A 21,110-nucleotide genomic window follows, 5' to 3' on the forward strand; every position below is an offset into this window, starting at 1 on the left:
GGTTTTATTCATCACCAAAAGAACATTTCAAGCTCTATCTTAAATCATAGTGCTGTCTGTGATGGGATAATATCTATTATGCCTACCAGTAGGATCATGCAGAACGTTTCACAGGCTGAAAAAAGTGAAGAAAACTATCAAGCCTGGAGTTGACATAGTGAAGGATTTTACAGGCAGTTCCTGCTTTAGCCTGGGGTGGGAGCCATTTGTGGATAAGACGCCTGGTGCACAACCTCTGTATGTGGAGGCATGTGACTTGTCCTTCATCAGAGCAGCTGAATGTATAAAGTGCTGGGTCCCTGTCCTCTCTGGTTGTTCAAGAACTCCTTTGATAGACAGCTGCCATGTATTCTTTTGCCCTCTGGCTAAACGATTGCCTTCTTGGAACAAGCACCCTGACCTCAGCCACTATATGACTGTGCACGAACTACTTCCAGATGCCCACAGACTTGGACTGCCTGCAGACAAACATAGATCACCAAGAGCTCCATCTAGAAGCAGCCATCCCTCCCTTATCTTCTCCCAGGCCACCTCCTGAGCTTCTTGGCTGGCTGAGGAAACCAATACTGACTCTGTTAACCAGTGTCTCCATTCTTTTAGTTGCCCTTTCCTTTCTTATGTTTTTTCATTATTTTTCTAATTTTCTTCTTTCAGTACTGTATTCTATTCTTTGCTATTTCTCTTCCCTTCTTTCTATTTTCATTTATTTTTTCATAGCATTTTCATTTTTCTTTTACCTTTTCTTTAAGTTTTAAAATTCCTTTCCTTTATTTTTATTTTTCTTTTTAATTTATTCAATTACTTTTCTTGCTGTTGGCCTGCTTTCCCCACTTTTTAGAAAAATATGTTCTTTTTTCACTGTTTTTGTTTGTTTTTACTTCCCTATCTCATCGGAGACAATAACTGCTCACATGACCCAGGCACACTGTACTTCGGATACCGGACTCATGTCCTGTTCCTTGAGTCGGTACCACCTGATCATCTGTACAAAGAATCCAATGCTATTTGAAATCTAGGAAAACCCAGAAAACATAAAAGAACAAGCTGACAAAATAAATGCAAATTTAGAAATGAAAGAAAACCAGCAAATAGAAAGTCAGAAGATTCATTCTATGATTTCAGCGACAAATAACTAACTGAAATGGCAAAGAATTAGAACTGAATCAATGAAAAGCTGAACTAGTGAGCCTGAAGCTAAGTCTTGTCTTGTACTACTAATGAGATAGAAGAAAAATCAGAAAAAAAGAATAAAAATTTGTCCCTTAAATATGAAGGTGTAATACAGTAATTTCCATATAAACAGATATTAAAGGAATTTGTAATAAACAGATCCAAAGAAAGGCTAAGATTCTTGTGGTATACAATCAAGAAGAGTGACTTACATGTGACCACAATTTAAGAACAAGAAAAGACAATAAAAACACATTTTAAAAATTATCAAAGAGTTGTTAGAAGATATTTCCCTACTGTTATGAAATATGAGTAAAAAGGCATCTGTGAAGCTGAATAAACCTCAAACAAGATAGACCCCAAGGAAAATCACCAAGGCGTGTTATACTCAAACTGTCTAAAACCAAAGACTCAGGAAATAATTCTGAGAGCAGCTCAAGATAAATAAAAAGCTAGCTCCAAAGGAGGACCAATAAGAGTAATCCCTGATCTCTCAATAGAAACTATGCAGGAAATAAGTCAATGAGATGACTTATAGTAACCTCTGAAACAAAACGAAAAGGCAATTAAGAATTGTCCCTTAAATATGAAGGTGAAATACAATTATTTCCTCATAAACAAGATTTTAAAGGAATTTGTAATAAACCAAGCCAAGCTTACAAGAGAGACTAAAGGTAGTTCTTTAGACAGAGAACAAACAACAAAAGACAGCAACTTGAACGTAACCTACATACAATTTAGTCCCATCCAGAAATCAACTTAGGTATAGAAGTATCCAAAGTAAACAAGCAAACAAAACCTGAAAGACTGAAAATAGGAAAACAGAAATATCAATTTGTAATGAAAATAATTCCAAAGTAAAAAAGAATGTGTCTTTACAGAATTCTAAATGAAGAGACAAGTAGATTTCAATGGTATGAGTTAGGGAGGCTGGCAAAGAATGATGGCAGTGAAGGAGGATCTTGGGAGTACCACAAGAGTTAAAGGTAACAGAGGTAAACACTGTTATATTCATAAGTTTACAATAGTTGTGCTCTATGAGTATATTCCTGGATAGATATGCCAGTTAAATGGGTATTGGAGGGGTAGTGAAAGCACACACACACACGTTTGACAGGGGCAAAGTTATAAAAATTTCTTAGCTATAACCAGGCATCTTGGGGAATGAATCTGAGTCTAGGATTTCAGGACCATAGTGTCAGGTAGCATCAAACTCAATTGATATAATATAGTCCTCAAAGTTCATATCCTACTTTGATAAGTAGTGACAGGTGCCTTAAAAGCTCATGATTGGCTCTCTAAGGTGCAATTAGTGATCTCTTCCTGTCTGCAGGGAAGAGGAGAGATGAAACTCTAAGATACCTGGACCATTAGTCTGATGGACGGATGGACAAGGTGAACATCAGTCTCTAGGAATCTGAGAAAAGGAGAGGGTATGAAGGCAGGACACGCCAGAAGGAGGTGAAATGAGTGATGTTACCGTAAGGGGTTTGCAGTAGATGAGATGAAATGGAGTATATATGAATTGTTGAATGTACAACTGATATTCTTCTTTGTAAACCACACAATTCAAAATAAATGTTAAGAAAGGAAAAAAGGATGGAATACAAACAGTAATTGTACCAAAAATCTAGTTGACATTGAACCATTTCAAGAGGTAGCATATGAAAGTAGAAAGAAGTTCAAGCTGCACTGAAGCATTAGTGAAACGCAGGGCTCCAGGTATTGATGGAATATCTCAACAAGCTCATGGAACACTGGTTACCCTCATTGCCAAGAAATCTGGAAGACAGCTTCCTGACTGACTGACTGGAAGAGATCCATATTAGTGCTCTATCCAAAAAAAGAAGGTGACCTAACAAAATGTAGACATTATCAAGCAGTACCATTAATATCAAATGATAGTAAAATTTTGCTAATGATATTCAAAAGCACAGTTGCAGCAGTGTGTCAACAGGGTGTTTCCAGGGAATCATAAGAAAACCTGGAATGGAGGATATCGTTGCTAACTGTTAATAGATCTTTGCTGAAAGCACAGAGTACCAGGAATATATTTACCTATTTTTCATTGGCTATCTACTAAGGCATTCAACTGGGTGGATCACAACAACCTATGGTTGATATTGTAAAGAGTGGGATTTCCGGAACACTTCATTGTGCTTATTTGGAACCTGCACATAGATGAAGAGGCAGTTCATCAAACAGAAAAAGAGTTGTTTATTGCTTAACATCAGAAAAGGTGTGTGTCACCATTGTAATACTTTCAGCATGCTTATTCAATTTGTGTCCTTTGCACATAATCAAAGAAACTGAACTATATGAAGCCCTCGACAGCCAAATTGCGGAAGGCTCATTAATAACCTAAGATGTGCAGATGAGACCATCTCACTTGCAAAGAAAGTAGCCTTGAAGAACATTGATGAGATCAGATGGCAGTCTTCAGTATGGCTTACAGCGCCGTATAAAGAAAAGAAAGCTACCCACACTAGACCAATAAATAAATGAAGATGGAAGTTGTCGAAAGTTTCATTTTACTTGGATCCATAATCAATGATCATAAAGCAAATGTCAATAAATCAAGTGATGTATTGAATTCAGCAAATCCCTTGCTCAAGGCCACTTTAAACCTTTATAGAATACTTTGAGGACTAAGGCGTATCTGACATAAATCATAGTATTTCAATTCATTTCATATGTGTGTGAAACTTGGACAATGAATAAGGAGAACCAAAGAAGATTCAACACATTTGAATTATGATGTTGGTGAAGAATATTGAAAGTAACATGTACTGCCAGAAGAATGAGTAATTCTGTCTTAGAGGAAGTGCCACCAGAATGCTTCTTAAAAGTTAGGATAATAAGACTGTGGTAGTTACATAATCAGGTGTCAATTTGAGAGGATTATGATTGAAGGGGTGGAGTCTGGCCTGTCAATCAAGATATAACCAATGAGGCCTCTGTATGGGCATGGCCTTCTCCTGAAAATTCTGGGAATTCCTGTATTTCCTCCTTGGTGGTGGGAGACACTTCTCTCTCTGCTCAGTCCCTGAGAGATGCTCGATTGACAAGGCACATGGCGGCACTACACCTTGGGAGATGGAGAAGCCCCATGGACCCACCCTGATGCAACCACACCTCTGGAGCTGGAGAAGCCACATAGAGACCCATCAGTGCAGAGATGCTTACAACACCATGGAATCCACCAGACATCCAACCCACTGGCTTGTGATCCTCTTGCATTTGACATCATTGTATATATTTTGTGACTCTGAAAAGGACTTTGTATTGGCATCACACATGAGTGTCAGTGGATTTGTTTCTCTAGTCTACCAGGACTAACACAAAGACTCTGTCTCACATGCTTTACATATGTTATCAGGAGAGGCCAATCCCTGGAAAAAGGCATCATGCTGGATGAAGTAGTGAGTTAGCAAAAAATAAAAAGACTGGATCTGATAGATTGATACAGGGTAAAGCAATGCTTTCAAACTTAACAGTTGGGAGGATGTCATGGGACCTGGCTTCATTTAATTTTATTGCACATAGTCATTATGAGTTTGAACTGACTCAATAGTGCCTAAGAACAATATGGAGAGAAAAATATTTTAGTAAAGGTATTTCTGCTTTGCTATCTTTCTCAAACTGACTTACCCATTCTGACATTTTGGGGATTAAAATTGAAATAGGTAGAAAATTGTTTAATATTTTATTGTTTTGATCTCACTATTCTGTGTAATTATACAGGTATGTGCTTTGACTCTTCTCTCTTTATTAAATAATCCAACTGAAACTGTTTTTCAACATTTTCCTGATGCAGAAAATATTTCTTGCTTACATTTGCCTTACTCGTCTTCTTGAATCTGAATATTTAACTAACTGCACCTATTAATGCTATACATATATTGGGAGTAAACACATTCTGAGCAATTACTTGAGTGTATCTTCTACAGAGAAGTGTATCTTCTACAGAGTGTATCTTCTACAGAGTGTATCTTCTACAGAGATACACTCAAGAACTTAGCTTTAATAATCATGGCTTAAGTGGTTCACATTTATTCTTGCTTCCCATTCTGGATGGTACATGTGCAAACAGTCTCAGAAACCGACAGGATTGATTGCCTTATAAAGTCGCGAGGAGCTGGAGGCAACTGGAAAGCAATGAATTAGTTAACCAGAAAACCAAGTTGATTTTTATTCTACACCAGATTTGATAAATAGGGACAACACTAATTTTATCCTTGGCATGAATTTCATCAAACATTTAATTAAGACTTGGGAAATATCAACACTGTTTACAATACTTTACATCTATTTCAGTCAGACTGCCTTCTTAGAACACTAGCTCTACCATTGATGTATTTGTAACCTTAGACAATTTATCTAAACCTTCTGTTTCTCAGTTTAGTAACAAGTAAACAAAGATAATACTATCAAAGTGTGTCATATGCTTACATGTCTAAATTTATTTAAAGACTAATGAAGAGAGAGAGACCTGGAGCCTATAGGACCTACTATGTTGTCCTCTAATTGCTGAGTCCATGAATGCAAAGGGTTTCTCTTGAGTTCTAGTGTCCAGAATTAAAAACAATTGTCACTCAACAAAACCAAAACAAACCACTGCAATCTAGTTGATTCCAACTTCCAGTGACTTATGAAGATATAGTCTCCAGGGTTTCCCAGGAGACTATATCTTCATAAGATCAGACAGCTTCACCTCTCTCCCACGGAGGGATTAGTGGTTTTGAACCCCCACCTTTGTGATTAGCATCTCAATGCCTCTCCTACAGCACCACCAGGAATCCTTTGACAATAAATGTATGTTAAATTAGAAATGTATCTTAAAATAAAACATAGCTATTAGTATTTAAATTGAAGTCAGTTTATTGTGTTGTGATGGTCATAGTTAACTAAGCTATTGATGTCCTTAGTAAGTTCTTCCATATAAGGTGGCTTTGAAATGTGTGTTAGGGAATTCCCTTATCTTTTAATTCCATTTTCCATGAACTTTTTGAAGCACCCCTCTTATCCTGGAACTCAATTTGAGTCACCTAATCAGTGACTCAAATATGTTATATATTGTAATTTAGGAGGCATTGTGACAAGGTATCTTCATAATCATGGAAGAAATTTGGACTGGACAATGTTACAGAAATTGTTTAACAGAAGACCCTATATATTTAGAGGAGCAAAGACCAGCAGAGTTAAATAAATGTAACATAAAACAATGATAATAAGATAAAATTAATCTCAATTCAAATTTTTAAGCAATAAGAGAGTAACTTGTTCGGTAGCTCATTCTGTTTTCATAATGCTGGTTGTGGAAATACCAGCTGTCTCCACCTGAGCATCTGTGGTAGCCAGAGCAGGCTTATCATTATGTTGTATTGCTCTGGTCGCCTCAGGAAAAGTAACTGTGAAATCAACACCAGCTGGCCCTAGAGGTGGTGCTTGTATCTGTACTGAGGTGGCCAGTTTGTCCTTGCAGAGTAAGCTTCATTTTGGCCTGGGTTGGTAAGGCCACATTGAATTATCTACTTAGTGACCCTCTCCGGTAAGTGAGATTACTGGCTATGGCTAGTCTATCTATCATCTTTGTAGCTCTCACCAAAGGATTGAGTGGAACCATACAAATCGAGTGTGTGAAACACTAACTCAGGCACTGGTCAGTTTTGCCATTCTGCTGGGTATATCAATGAGCCATCGCAGAAGCAGGAAGAGAATTCCGCAGTTATCAAAAAGAAGAACTACCAGTAGAATGCATGTGAGCTCCCTGTCTGAAGTGGCAGATGCAACAGGGGCACCAGACACCAGACACCAAGATCATGAGACAGAGCAGAATAGCCAAGTCAAGGCCATGGGGCAAAGTTGAGAGTGGACTTCCTGGTCCATGGAATGAGGCAGAGATTAAAGGACATGTGGCCAAGAGGTCCAGCAACACAGAGAGATATCCCTGCCACTTTGGACAAAGGAACTGACCCCTTCAAAGTTTGTAACCTGTTAGTTTCCCTGAGAAACTGCACAATCCTGGATGTTTTCTGTAAGTTCTATTTGTCCACTGCAACAAATCAGCGAACTCAGTAGAGAAGCAGGGTTTTGTGGGAAGGAGAGTTGGTATCAGAATAGGATGAAAAGGGATGGCGAGTGGAGGCATGTCTACTCGCTGCCTCATGGGAATCATCCTTAGGCAGACATGGAGTTGGATTCTCTTTCTCCTTACTGCACCCAGAGGAAGTTGGACATGGCTTCCCTGCCACTTCTTCCTTTTACGCAGCAAAACATTGTGTTCTTTATAAAGGCTTCATGGACATTGGTTTAATCATGTAGTTCATTAACATTGGTATTTTTTATGTAGTTGATTTTAATCATCAATATGTTAGAAAACAATAGTCAGTAAACAACCAAACAAAAATCCGGAAAACCAAATCAATTGTCATTGAAACAAATTCATTGAAGCACCCCGTAGGACAGAGTAGAACTACCCTATGGTGGTTGCAAGGCTATTAAGCTTGGACTAATGGAAGTGGTTGTTGCCTCCTCCTTTACAGAGTAGCTGTGAGGTCAAGTCATCAACCTTTCAGGTAGCAGCTGAGTGTTCACTAACTGCATCATCACGACGTTCAATAACAGTACACAAATCGTACAATTAAATGAGTTGATATAGCTAAGGCTTATAAATTTAATCCATTTATTTATTTTTAACAAATTCACCACCATACAGTTCACATATCATATATTTCAGTAGTTCAATCACATTTTTAAGAGTTGTGCATCCATCACCACTATCAATTCCAGGATATTTTTTCTTCTTGGTATTAGTTGTTGCTAGCTCTTCATTTCTTGCCAACCTTCCCTGCCATGTCTCTTTGAAACTATTCATCCAAGTGTTTGTCTCTATAGGTTTACATATCCTGGGTTGCATATAGAGGAAAACACACAAAATAAAAAAAGGAAAATGTTTTTAGAAATCCCAACAACAATTACAGAACAGAATAGAATAACCTCAGTCAAAAACAATGCAGAAAGATATTAAAAACAGGAACAATGATACAATGGATTAAGAGGGAGATGAAATGATAAGCTGTCACATTTTGACCTAAGTATACCTGCAGCCCACCTTCCGGTGTGCTCTGTCTGATAAGAAGCTTTCTCATCCCTGGTCCATAAGCAGCGTAATGTCAGAACCAACATATTATTAGTTCAGTTTAGATATTTTAAACAGTGAAAAGATAGGATTGATTTATAATTTAGATTCATGACTCATGAAAGCATCATTTTGCAATGTTTTTGGTTATTGTTTGGGTTGAGGTGATGTGGATAAGTCAGGGTTTATGTTGAATTTCTCTCTGATCTTAAAATTAAGCATGGTTTTAATAAGAATAATAAAAATTTAATAATAATCCAATAAGAATTTGAACATCTCATCTTTTCTTTGCCAGATCTTTTGGGGCTGGTAATTCAAAAATCAAATACTTCTCTCTCCCCTTGATATTCTGCCTCCACGTATCCCACTGTGAAAGAGAGAGAGTCGGTGTCTCTAATAGGGAGTATAACAGCTAGGCAAAAAAAGAAAGAAACACAATTGACCTCAACAAAAGCTAAGAATTTTGGTGAAGAATTCAAGATGACACTTGAACATTGTACATTACTTGACAATGCATTGAAAGATAATTTTGAACATTAGGAGCAGTGAGTTCATGCTCTTGTGATAATACATTTTTATATTCTGGTATTACTCCTAAAATCATGATATCTTCAATGAAGAGCTGGATGTTTTCAGGAGCAGATTTCTTAGTGGGAAGTTATTAGCTTAAGTTTTCTTTCCATGTGTAATGACCCTCTGGGAGTCTTTAGCAACAGATGAGTTATCAGTTACTTAGAAGCTTCTAAAAACTCACTGCCATTGAGTGAATTCTGGCTCATAGTGGCCAGAGCAGAAGTGTCCCTATGTGTTTCCCAGATTGTAAAGCTTTATTGGTACAAAAAGCCTCATTTTTCTCCTGTGGAGTTGCTGGGACATTGAACTGCTGACCCTGCAGTTGCAGTCCAAGATATAATCCACTACACCATTTGGGCTCTAACTGTTGCAAAGACCACACCTAATGAAAAGAATAGTAAAGGATTGTTAAGCAGGGGAAGGTGGCAAATATGGTTTTAAAATGCTTCTTTATTCTGCTTTTTAAATGTTTATGACACCCCTTTCAGGCCAGTAGGTATTAGGGCCTCAACAATTGGCATAGCGTATTAATGGGTGAGAAACTTGGGACATTATGTATTCCCTCTCCCCTACCCCACTTGAAACACAAGCTCCATTTCCAGTTTCTGGTGTGTTTTAAAATTTTACACTGTTCAATAGTTAGATTCAAATTTAATAATACTCCTTATATTGAGGAATATAATTTGGCATATTTCTTGCTTACTATGTTGTGATGATTTCAATATCATCATCAAAGAATACACATTTGGATGCCTTTGAGGAACAACCAGGTTATGTAAACAGTGGAGGTCATTCAAGACAAAGGGAGCAGTGGGGAGAGAGTTAGTTTCTTCTTGCTAGGATATAAGCAGGTGCCTAGCACTGTGCCTGATGCATAACAGATGATGAATGTGTACAATGAAGACTGAGCAGTACCTAAATGCATTCACGAGTCCTGCTGGTGCAACACTCAGCCGCTAACAGAAAGGTTTCTGGTTCAAATCTATGCAGCAGTTCACCGTCAGAGGGCTATCTGCTCATGCAAAGTTTAACCTACTGCTGTAAGAGGGATGCCAGCTCTTAGCAACCATCACGGGGGTGCTACATGGGGATGATGAGGGAAAATGACCCCAATGACAACTAACACATTCACGGAGCAGTAATGAAGATGAAAACACTGCACCAAACTCCAAACTCACTGCCATCGGGGAAACACCTGAGCTAGACCTTCTCAAAGAATCTTTATGCACGTTTCCTGAGGAAACTGAAGTGACTGCCATTTTCAATCATTTCTACATTGTCTTTCCTATGAACATCAAAATAATGAAAAATTCATGCTGGCATTAATATTTTCAGCAAGGCTCTTTCATTAGGAATTGTCTATGAATACTATTTCAAATATTGCTAGATTCTGAGATAATTTTTAGTAGAATCTGCTAATGTTATATCATTCCTGGGTTCCATGTAAATGGATCAATATGTGAATAATGATACTATTTTTATAATAACTAAAGGGTAGATTATTTTTAGTTTTCAAGTTATATTATAATATATTATCTCATTTTTATTATATGACATGTTCACTTTTCCTGTATGTCAATGGGATGTTACTGAAAATGAATGTCAATGAAATGTATAAAAATACAGGGATGCCAACATCTCAGAGAAATGACTAACTCTTTCTTCCCTATTCCTTGAGTCTGTAAGCATAGCTTAAGCATGTCTCTCCATGTGTAAGCCAGACTTAGATTGTTTAACATTTATATATGTTTTACACTTAAAAAAAAAGTAAGTCAGTGGTGCTGAAGGAAAAAGTTAGTTGCATAGTTTTTCCTGGTCTCCTTTTAATTTCTATCATGCTCCTCAGCCATATCACTTTGAATCCAAACACTGAAGTTTAAAGGTACCCTTACTCACCACACATCCTTCCCTGATTTTCTCCTTATTTATCCATTTCCCAATATCTCTACATAGTCAACAATTGATCAGTGGACACACACTACTGGTCTTCTGCCATATCCTCACAGCCAGTTCTCAAAGGTATTATAGTTTTTTGGGGGCAGATTATACAATCAACATCTCTCTACTGAAGACTCTCAAGGCACAGGAATGTGCTTAGCAGCCAAAGCGTGAGGTTGGGGGTTAAGGGCCAAGGCACAGTCCTATACTAATGAGCTAGGAGTTGGCAATTGAACACCCCAGCCTCGTTGCCCTCAGAGGGGGAGTTGTGTGTTCTAAGTGGTCTCTCAGAGGGTTCCCAACAGCAGGAGATTGTGTTTTCCACTGTAATAACCTGCTTAGCAGAGCATCCTTTTTTGCAGAACATCTTTTGTGCCTTCCCTGTCTCTTCACTGTGTTCCTTCAACAAGACTTGTGATCACTGACCAAATGAACTGTTTGTGGCAAGGCCTGCATTTGAGGAATTCAAACCAAGATATGCTACTTGATAACTTTTTACTGGAGTTCATTCTGTGATCCAGAATGAATTCAGACTATTTCTTTATTCTCTTAGCGTTTACATTCAAGGGTGCACAGCTCATAGGATATCTCTAAGTCAAGGTCTCTGGGACCTTTAGGCAGGAGAACCTGCTTCAGACCAATGTCATAAAAAGACGCGGCATACAGAAGTAGGTTTTTGTTTTAGAATCAAATGCCCTGATATATGGAATTTTGAAGTTGATGAGATTGAAGAGATGATTCACACAGTTCCCCAGGTTCAGATTTTAACTCTTTTATCATAGCACAGCTAGTCTGTTAGTCTGTCATATTTTGGTGGATTGTGTATTGCAGTGATGCTGAAACCTTTGTCACTGCATTTTCACATATCAGCAGGGTCATATGATTAAGAGACAAAGGTACTACAGGTCCGAGGTGCAGTTAAAGCATTAGCCAAAAACAAGGATGTAGGAATTGATTGAATTCCAGTTGACACATCTCAACAAGCTGATGAAGCACTGGATGCCCCCATTTGGCTATGCTGTGAAATTTAGGAGACATTTCTGTGAGTAACTGACTGGAAGAGACCCATATTTGTGCTTATTCGACATAAAATGAACCAACACAATGCTCATACAGAATAATATACCATGAATAGTACAGGCAAGTCAAATTTTGTGGAAGGTCATCCAAAATGGTTGCAGCAGTACATTGGCAGAGGTTTATGCTGTATTTAGTAGAGGACATGGTACATCATTGCTAACATCAGATAGGTTTTATCTGAAATCCGAGGATACCAGAAAGATGTTTACTGTGTTTAATTTACTATGAAAAAGCATTTAATATGTGGATGATAACAAACTATGGACAGCCTTGAGAAGAATGGGAATATCAGAATATCACATTGTGCTCATTTGGAATCTGTACATGGATAGAGAGGCAGTTGTGTAAACTGAGCAAGGGCATACTGCATGGTTTAAAATTAGCAAAGTTATATTCTGTCTCCACAGTTGTATCCTATCTCCACAACTGTTCAATATGTATGCTGGGCCAAATAATTGGAGAAGCTAGATGGCATCAGGATTGGAAGGCTTATTAACAACCTTCATTATGGAGAGGGAACAACCTTGTTTGCTGAAAGTGAAGGGCACTTGAAGCACTTGGTGATGAAGAATAAGTATTTCAGACTTCAGTAAGGATTACAACTCAATGTAAAGACCAAAATACTTACAACCAGGGTTATAGATAGCACCATGTAAATGGAGCCAAGGTGAAAGTTGTCATGGATTTTGTCTCTGAAGCCACGCTCAATGTTTATGGAAGCAGCAGTCAACAGATCAAAAGATGTGTCACATGAGGTAAATCTGCTGAAAAGTATCCCTTTAGAGTGTTGAAAAGAGGGAGGTTACTTTGAGAACTAAATGTGTCTGACCACAGTCATGGTATTTTCAATTGCCTCAAATACATATGAAAGTTGCATATTAAGGAAGACTGAAGAGATCTATGAGCTTGAATTATGTTGATGGTGAATCATGAAAGGACCATGGACTGCCAGGAGAAAAAAACCAAAAAGAAAATTTGTCTTAGAAGATGTAGAGCCAAGTACTTAGCAGTATGGATGGCAATACTTCATCTCACGTATTTTCGACAGTGCTGTCAGAGAGACCTGTTCTGGAGAAGAACATCATGCTCGGTACAGCAGTGGTACAGCGAGCAAGAAGGGTCTCCCTGAGCTGAATGAACACGGGCTGAAGCAAAAGGCTCAAACATAACAATTGTGAGATGGCTCACAGTCATGAGGACCAGGCACAATTTGGTTCTGTTGGGCATCGGGTCACTGGGGCTTGGAGCCAACTCACTGGCACCTAACAGCACCGATAACATTTTATTTTACACAAGCTATGTGGTCAGGTAGCAGTAAATAAGATCTAAAAAGGGCAGAAGTCACTGTCCTTTGCTAAAATAGTATTTTTTCCTAAAACATACGTTTTTTATTAAGCCCAAACAAACCTTTGTATCATCTATCCAAATGACCTGATGAGGAATAGCGTCGTGAAATGTATCATTGTTGTTACTCGCCGTCAAGCCAGTTCGGTCCCTTAGCAACCCTGTGCACAACAGAAGGAAATGCTGGTGGATACAGTGCCATCCTCGCAAGGTTTTCTTATATTTGAGCTCGTGGTTACAGCCACTATGTCTATATGTCTCATTGAAGGCCTTCCTCTTTTTTTTTCACTGCCCCTCCACTTACCAAGCATGATGTCCTTCTCCAGTGACTGGTCTTTCCTGATAAAAATGTCCAAAGTAGGCGAGAGGAAGTCTTGTCATCCTTGCCTCTTAGGAGCTTTTTGGTTGTACTTCTTTAAGACAGATGTGTTTGTCCTTTTGGCAGACCATGGCACTTTGAAGGTTCTTCACCAGCATGTTCTACTTTTGTATACATATGAGGTCAGAGAAAATCCCATGGTCAGGCACACTTTGTCCTCAAAATAGCACCCATGCATTTCAAAACTTTAAAGGGATCTTGTGCAGTATGTTTACCCAAAGCAATGCGTCATTTGATCTCTTGACTCCTGCAGCCACGAACACTGATTGTGGATCCAAGCAAGATAAAATCTTTGATGTCAATCTCTTCTCCATTATCTTGATGGTTCAGTTGTAAGGATCTGGGTTTTCCTTATATTTAGTTGTACTCCATAAAGCTGTAATCCTTGGTCTGAGCTTGTGCTTTAAGGCCTCCTCACTTTCAGCAAGCAACGTTGTGTCATCTACATATCAAAGGTGAAGAAATTACTCACGTTTTGGTATTTTTGATTAATAAATGTTTCTATGATTTTGTAGCAATACTTTTTTACTTGCCCGTTTTTTCCCCTTGGTTGGGGGTGGGAGTGGGGGTATGAAAGCATGGAAAAACAATGAGGTGTTTTCTGCTCTGGTAGAGATTTATAACCCTGTAAGCCTCAGGAAGCTGCTTTATAATGCCCTTAGGCTTACATTAAGTGACTCTACCTGGTAATAGTTGGTCTGGTAGAAGTTTGGAATGTTTTCCATACTATTATTAGCTATTTTGTAGTCTGGCTTACTGAATTTTAAAGATAGAAAAGTATATATCATCTTCAATAGAATAAAATTTAATGATACTTTTTAATTCAGATTTGGAGACTATGTTCGATAAGGCACTGACTAGCTCTGCAATGGATTATGAACATAACTAGGTCTTGCTACATATACATTACTTTCTACTCTTTGAAATCTTTTTTGCACTTTCTCTTTAAATAATGTCAGCCTGCTAGAAATAACTCACCTATTTGAAAGTCAATATTGGTGAGATCTTCCGTGATTCAGTGTCACCATTGTGTGCTTTTATAACTCTGTGTAGGTACGTTTCGGCCTTTAAACCTTGGGGTTTTAATTTGACTAAAATGTGATATAAAACAAATGAGCTTTGTTAATATGATGTAAATGGTTAGAATCTATAATTATAATTTAAGTATAATGGTGAGATTATACTATTTACTTCAAATGGGAATGTAGAAACCTTTTTCTACTCTTCATAATGCTATATTAATAATTAAATATAATGCCTGTGTTCAGTAATTAGTACTATCGCTCATTGGTTCAACAACATTAATTCTGCGAAATGATGTTTTCCTCCTGAACTGTGGTGCTTTAGGCATGGCATGCGCACGCTGTGTATTTCTCAACCAGCTATTTAATCAGAAATCCTGATGAAGTAATGGCAGTGCCTCAAAGGGTTTACTATTAAGAAGTGCTGAAAACATCTGTATTATTTAAAATGTGAGACTAGTCGCCACATAACAATGATGCTGACAAAGGTCAGTCAAGCTTTTTTCACAAAACACACTAGAGCCTTGCTTTTAGGCTCTTCTGCGACTTTTTTTTTAAAAGATTTTAAAATTTGACATATAATGCTTCTGAATATGTGAGTTCAAGAACCAGTATAATACATCCCTTGTTTTTATGTTGTTGTTGTTGGGTGTAGTTCAGTCTGTTCCTACTTACAGCATCCGTATGCGCAATACAATGAAACACCAGTCATCCTCACAATTGATCTTATGTTTGAGTCCATTGTTGCAGCCATTGTGTCCATCCATCTTGCTGAGAGCCTGCCTCTTTTTAGCTGCCTCTCCACTTTACCAAGCATGAGGTCCTTCTCCAGGGAATGCTCTGTCGTGATAACTTGTTTTTGTTTAGGGATGCATAATTTAGGCTGGTTTTGTGGTGTAAGCAGAAAAATAATACTGTATGTAAAAAAACCAATGTTTTGTGAGTTTCTGTTTTGAGTCTTTATGAAAGGCTGTATAACAGCATTTTTTATTGAATATGTACTTATCATTGTAATTTTCAACTCAAAAAGTGCAAAGGACTTATTTTCAGTGTGGGGATCAGTATAACTTAAACATCAGAATGGCAGCAGGGGTAGTTGGTAGCTACATGTTTAGTCTATTGTTTATTTCTAAATTTAGAGCAGTGTATATATGTATTTAGTACCTACATCTTTGTGGTGGGACAAGTAAGGTAAATGATAGAGGTCTGATTAGAATATAATGACTATTATTACTTTCAAGAACAAAAAGAATATTATATAGTAAAGATTGGAATTATTTAGGTTTTTAAATTTTTTTAAATTTTATTTTGCTTCTTCTATTGTGTCCATCTTGTGAAAATGTATCATTTAACTGAAAAATTTTAAAGGATAATTAATTCACCATCTTCATCACAAAACAAGCACTAACCAACTACCACATCTGTACTGGGAACAAGGATTATAAATGGTGATTGCCAGTGTTAAAAGCAAGGAGAATATTTTGTTAGTCTTGCTTACCACTCTAACTATGGAATAATTCAGAGAGAAATTGGTTTTAATTTCCTTCTTCATGTATAAGATTCTTCATGAAGCTTCATAAATTTATGCCATTTAATTAAAAGGTGAAAGCATTTAGTTTAGATTTTAGTCATACGGTATGATTTGAACAAAAGCGAATAATGTTATATTTTAGATACTTAACTGAATGGCTATGAAGCTTGCTGCTGAAATAGTTACAGGCAACCTAAATAAGTGTGTGTTCTTTTGTTTCTGTCTTTTAGCATCTCCGTCAATTAAGCTCTTGGTGGATGATCCAATTGTTGTAAATCCTGGGGAGGCCATAACCTTAGTCTGTGTTACAACTGGAGGAGAACCTGCACCTTCTCTCACCTGGGTCAGCTCCTTCGGGACTCTGCCCGAAAAGACTGTTTTGAAAGGAGGAACATTGACCATTCCGGCCATCACTTCAGAGGATGCTGGTGTTTACAGCTGCATCGCCAATAACAATGTAGGAAACCCAGCAAAAAAATCTACCAACATTATAGTGAGAGGTAAGTTTGCTTAAAGAATGTTAAGATATAGATTTCTGGATTCGTCAAGCTATCAAATAGGAAGTTATTTTTGATAATAGGCATTTCCTCAAATAATTCACATCTATATATCACAGAAAATTTGTTTTTACATGATAAGATGATATCTTACTCTAAATGGAATATGAAAACCATAAATATTAATAGCAATGCTTTATGGTTGCATTAAATAATTTTCAATTATGTCCCTAGTGATATCATTCAGAAGTTTTTATAACATGTTCTTAGTTTTTTTTAAAAAAGATTAAAATGCAAATGGGACATAGAATACAAAATATCATGACATAAATTATTTATTAATTTGGTATTTAAGAAACATTATTGAATATTCACTTATTATATTTATGTTTTAATGAGGGCTTTAAATTATTGAGTCTAAAGAGATTTAGAAACCATAACCTTTCCTCCAGGATTTACTTACAGATAGAAAAAAGAAAAGATGTCAATTCATAACCATACAATACAGCATTTGACAAGGTTAAGTGAAATATTAATGGAATGGAAACATGAAGTTACAGTTACTTCTTGCTGAGTTATTAAGAAATATGTGATTTATACTACATTGTATAATGATATTTGCATTAGACATAAGCTGGGTAGAGTGTTGTCATGCTGAGAGTGAAGAAAGAAACGAGAAAGAGAGAGAGAAGGGCAAAGCTTAGTTGAGGACCTGACCTATCACGTGTGTCATTAAGTCATCAGCAGTAACAGTGATGTTATTGTTGTCTACAACAATCATGTGTATGCCTAGAAGGAGCCCTCTCTCCCCATTTCAGAGGATGTGGTATAAGGAGGGAGTATGCTGCTTCTTGTCGCACTTCATCAGGCATGATCATGTTTGGAGTGAGTAGACCTTCTTATGCCCAAGAGACTATTTCTAGTACACAAATCAAAATATGAAAGAAGACCATGATGGAAACAAAAATAATGGAGTATATCAGCATTAGCATTTGTGATTTTGTGTAGTTTGTGGTGGTTTTAGTGGCCATCTATATTGAAACCCGTTGTCAAAACCGCACTTTGTTGAGTTGATTCTAATTCATAGCAAACCTGCAGAACAGAGAACTATCCTATAGAATTTCCCAGGTATGAGTGAGTCTTTTACAGAAACTATCACTTATCCCTTCCTGCTGAGTGGCTGCTAGGTTTGAACTGCCCAGCAGTCACACGGTTATCAGCTGACAATGTAACCACTATGCCAGTAGGGCTCCTTAAGAGTCATCCCATCAAACATCCTCTCAGAATGGGATGTCTGCTCTTCCTCCATGCCACCTAGCAATTTACTGTGTTCTTTCAGAGGACAGTTTCTAACTTTCATAAAACTGACTTAAAACCTGTCAAATGTATTTTTCTGATCTATTATTTCTTTCTATGTGCTTAAGATACCTGAAGTGTACATTTGCATACTTGTATTATATTAGAGTAGGACTTCTCTGCAGTGACATTCACATACATTGTAAAATTAGTTTTCTATAAGCCTGCTGAATAGAGAGAGAACCTTGGTTAACAGGTCCTAGATTAAACGGTGGGGAGAAAAAGCGCTGCAATAAGATGAGGTGTCTTATTTCTGCCCACAGAGGCCAAGAAATTCAGTTAAGGAAAACTAGTTTTCTTTTCATTATATCAAAGAAGTTATTTAGAGGTCTTGTGAATTTTAGGCATCGCAGTGTCTTAGATTAACTGTAGCATGGATACAGTGGAAATAGAGCATCGGGTTTCTTACCCCTATGCTTTCATTTCAGCACTCTGAAGGCAGAGGGTTGAGCTCTTGGATGCTAATGAAAAGGTTAGCAGTGGGACCCCTCCAGCGCTACTCAGTGGGGGAAAGATGAGCAAGCCTGTGTCCAAATGTATTGCCTGTCCTGGAAACCACACGGGGGCAGTTGTACTCTGAGCTACGGGGTTGCTCTAGTGGGAATCTACTAATCGAAGTCGGATTTTGACATTCTTTCTTTAATTACATCAGAAACTGTAGACTAGTTTTTCTGAGCAAGCCCGAATATATTCAGTGTACAGAGTTTCCATTGCCAAGTGTGAAAATTCATGCACATATTAAGAGCATATGGTTGCAAGAGGAATAAAACTCTAGAGACCTTTCCAAACTTCTCATTTGATTATTATTTTTAATAGAGAACTCTTTATGCTAAATAATGTAGAAAATTCCATATACCCCATAAAGAATGGGAATCTTAAACAATTAAATATTTTTTAAACATTTACAAATACAGCAGCATTTGTAAATGCAGTGCTTTCTCTTATAGTCAACTAAGAAATGTGAGTGATAGGGCTACAGTTCTCCAAAATCAGGACAGAAACCATTGCCTATTTCATTTCTCTGAACGTGTTGATTCTACTTAAATTTTGGGTGTCTTGACCTCAGTGTTTTCCAAAATCCTGTTATTTGGTCTATCATTCACCTTGATTTCTCTGTTAGGATTTACTATATTTATAAATATTGAGTAACCATGGTACATGACATAAGTAAAATATAACTTGATTTTTACAGTATTTTAGATGTTTAATTTTATTCAGTGAATTAAACTTTTATACTTCTCTCTGAAAAGTCATACAGAATTATATAACCCCTCTACTCATTCAAATAAATATAGATTGTCAGTACATGTTTACTTTAGTGTTTTGGATGAATGATCCACAATCATAATAAAATTCCAGTAAACCCAATTGAATGCAATCTTTTATGGAAGTGAATTGGTTTTCTTTTTTAATTCACTACTTTGTGGCACAGGTTGATGAGGTAGGGTGAGCTGCTTCTCTCTCTATCTGGTCTCCATCTTCCTGCTAGCCACTTCTCTGCACGCCATAGGCAGCTTCTCATAGCCTCAGATTGGAATGGGGTGGGAAAGTCTTCTCTATCTAAAGCATCTTTTGTTTTTCTTATTTGACACGTTGTTTTAGTTACTTTGTGTTTATGTATCACAAATAGTACATGATGGTTGTTTGAAAGGATAGAAATGTATTATTAAAAATGTATTCATAGCTCTGAAGGCTGGAAGTCTAAATCATGGCATTGGCTTTAGGGAAGAGTCCTTTCTTTTTGAAGCTCTGGAAGTTTTGTTTTGTTTTGATTTTATTTTTACTTATTTATGTTTTTTCTCTTCCTTACCTTTCCTTGATGCCTATACCCTCCCTGTATCTCTGTCTATTCTGCTAGGTTATATGACCCCTCTCAGCAATGAGTAGGCTTGTGACCCAATCCAATGAAATATGACTTCATAAATGTAGCAGAAGAAACTTCTGTTGTAAAACAGGGTCACATTCACAGATTAGCACTTCAACTTTGAGGTTACAAGTCAAATGGTAACACAGTAAATATTCTTGGGAGATTTCCATCCCTGTGACTTCTCATTTGATTCATGGAGATCAATCTTTCCTCTACAAAGATAATTACAATTCCACCCCTATTCCCTGAACTTACTATCCCAATTTTGCTGAAGTTCTTTCTTCTAGGCAACCTATTGGGAAAACACCAACAGAAGGTCACGATACCTCGGTTTTCCTGTAAGACTCACATCTGTCTAGAAGAAACACTAACTAAGACAAGAAATGGTGTGCACGTACAGACATCCTAATGCCGAGATCTTTGTTCTGTTGCCACACAGAATCCTTACTCTCTTGCCAAAGGAAAACTGCATTTTCCTTTCTTCAGAGAATGAGCCCAACACAACTAGAGTGAAAACATTTCAGATCTGATGGGTCCAACGGCTGGGGATGAAAGAGGCAGGTCTATTTCCTTTACTGTAGATGTGTGAGAGGTCCATGTCCAAGGCATACAATTTTATCTTTGAATTCTTTTTATAGCCTAACTGGCAATAAAATATAAGAACTATATTTTAATTTCTCTACAAAATTTGAAAATGGGAGACATTTGTTTTGCATTCACTGTGAAATTTCATGGGCTTTTATCCAGTCAAAAATTAGTATGTACTATCAGAAAAGTATGTATTGTCAGGATATCCATGAGAGTATAGAAATTAAGGTCAACAGGTAGATTAGGAAAAATTTCAAATGTCCAGCTGGAATTCTTGAAAGGTATCTAGCAGTAAGTGCTTTTGCATTTATATTCAAAGTAGATTTAGAAATTTCCATATGTTACCACTTTCATTATTATCACTTTTTCTTAAGCTATCAATAAAACTCTCCTATTTGATAAAGTCACTTATTAGTTGAGATTTTCATTCTAGCCCCTCTTTTGTACTTTTATACATTGCATTAAATAAGGTAGATTATGCTACATTGATGCATACATGTAATTACTAAAAATAAAAAGGAAAGAAAAGCTTTCACTATTATTCAGTAAATAATCCCAGGTATTTTCTTGTTGACATTGCTGGTGGTGGTGGTTGTGGTGGTGGAGGTGGTGGTGGCGGTGATG

General features: G+C 37.2%; 1 protein-coding gene across 1 annotated transcript in view; it reads left to right on the forward strand.

Annotated features, from left to right (window-relative positions):
* MDGA2 (MAM domain containing glycosylphosphatidylinositol anchor 2) overlaps positions 1-21,110 on the forward strand; it is a 1,014,104-nt gene that overhangs the window by 679,756 nt on the left and 313,238 nt on the right. The window contains exon 6 of the mRNA XM_004698562.3: positions 16,409-16,678. Coding sequence (XP_004698619.1) covers positions 16,409-16,678 — 270 coding nt within the window. The remainder of the gene's footprint in view (positions 1-16,408; positions 16,679-21,110) is intronic.

The sequence above is a fragment of the Echinops telfairi genome, unplaced genomic scaffold, assembly GCF_000313985.2.
Source record: "Echinops telfairi isolate 266 unplaced genomic scaffold, ASM31398v2 ScPeMD7_18;HRSCAF=68, whole genome shotgun sequence".
In the NCBI taxonomy this organism is placed as follows: domain Eukaryota; kingdom Metazoa; phylum Chordata; class Mammalia; order Afrosoricida; family Tenrecidae; genus Echinops; species Echinops telfairi.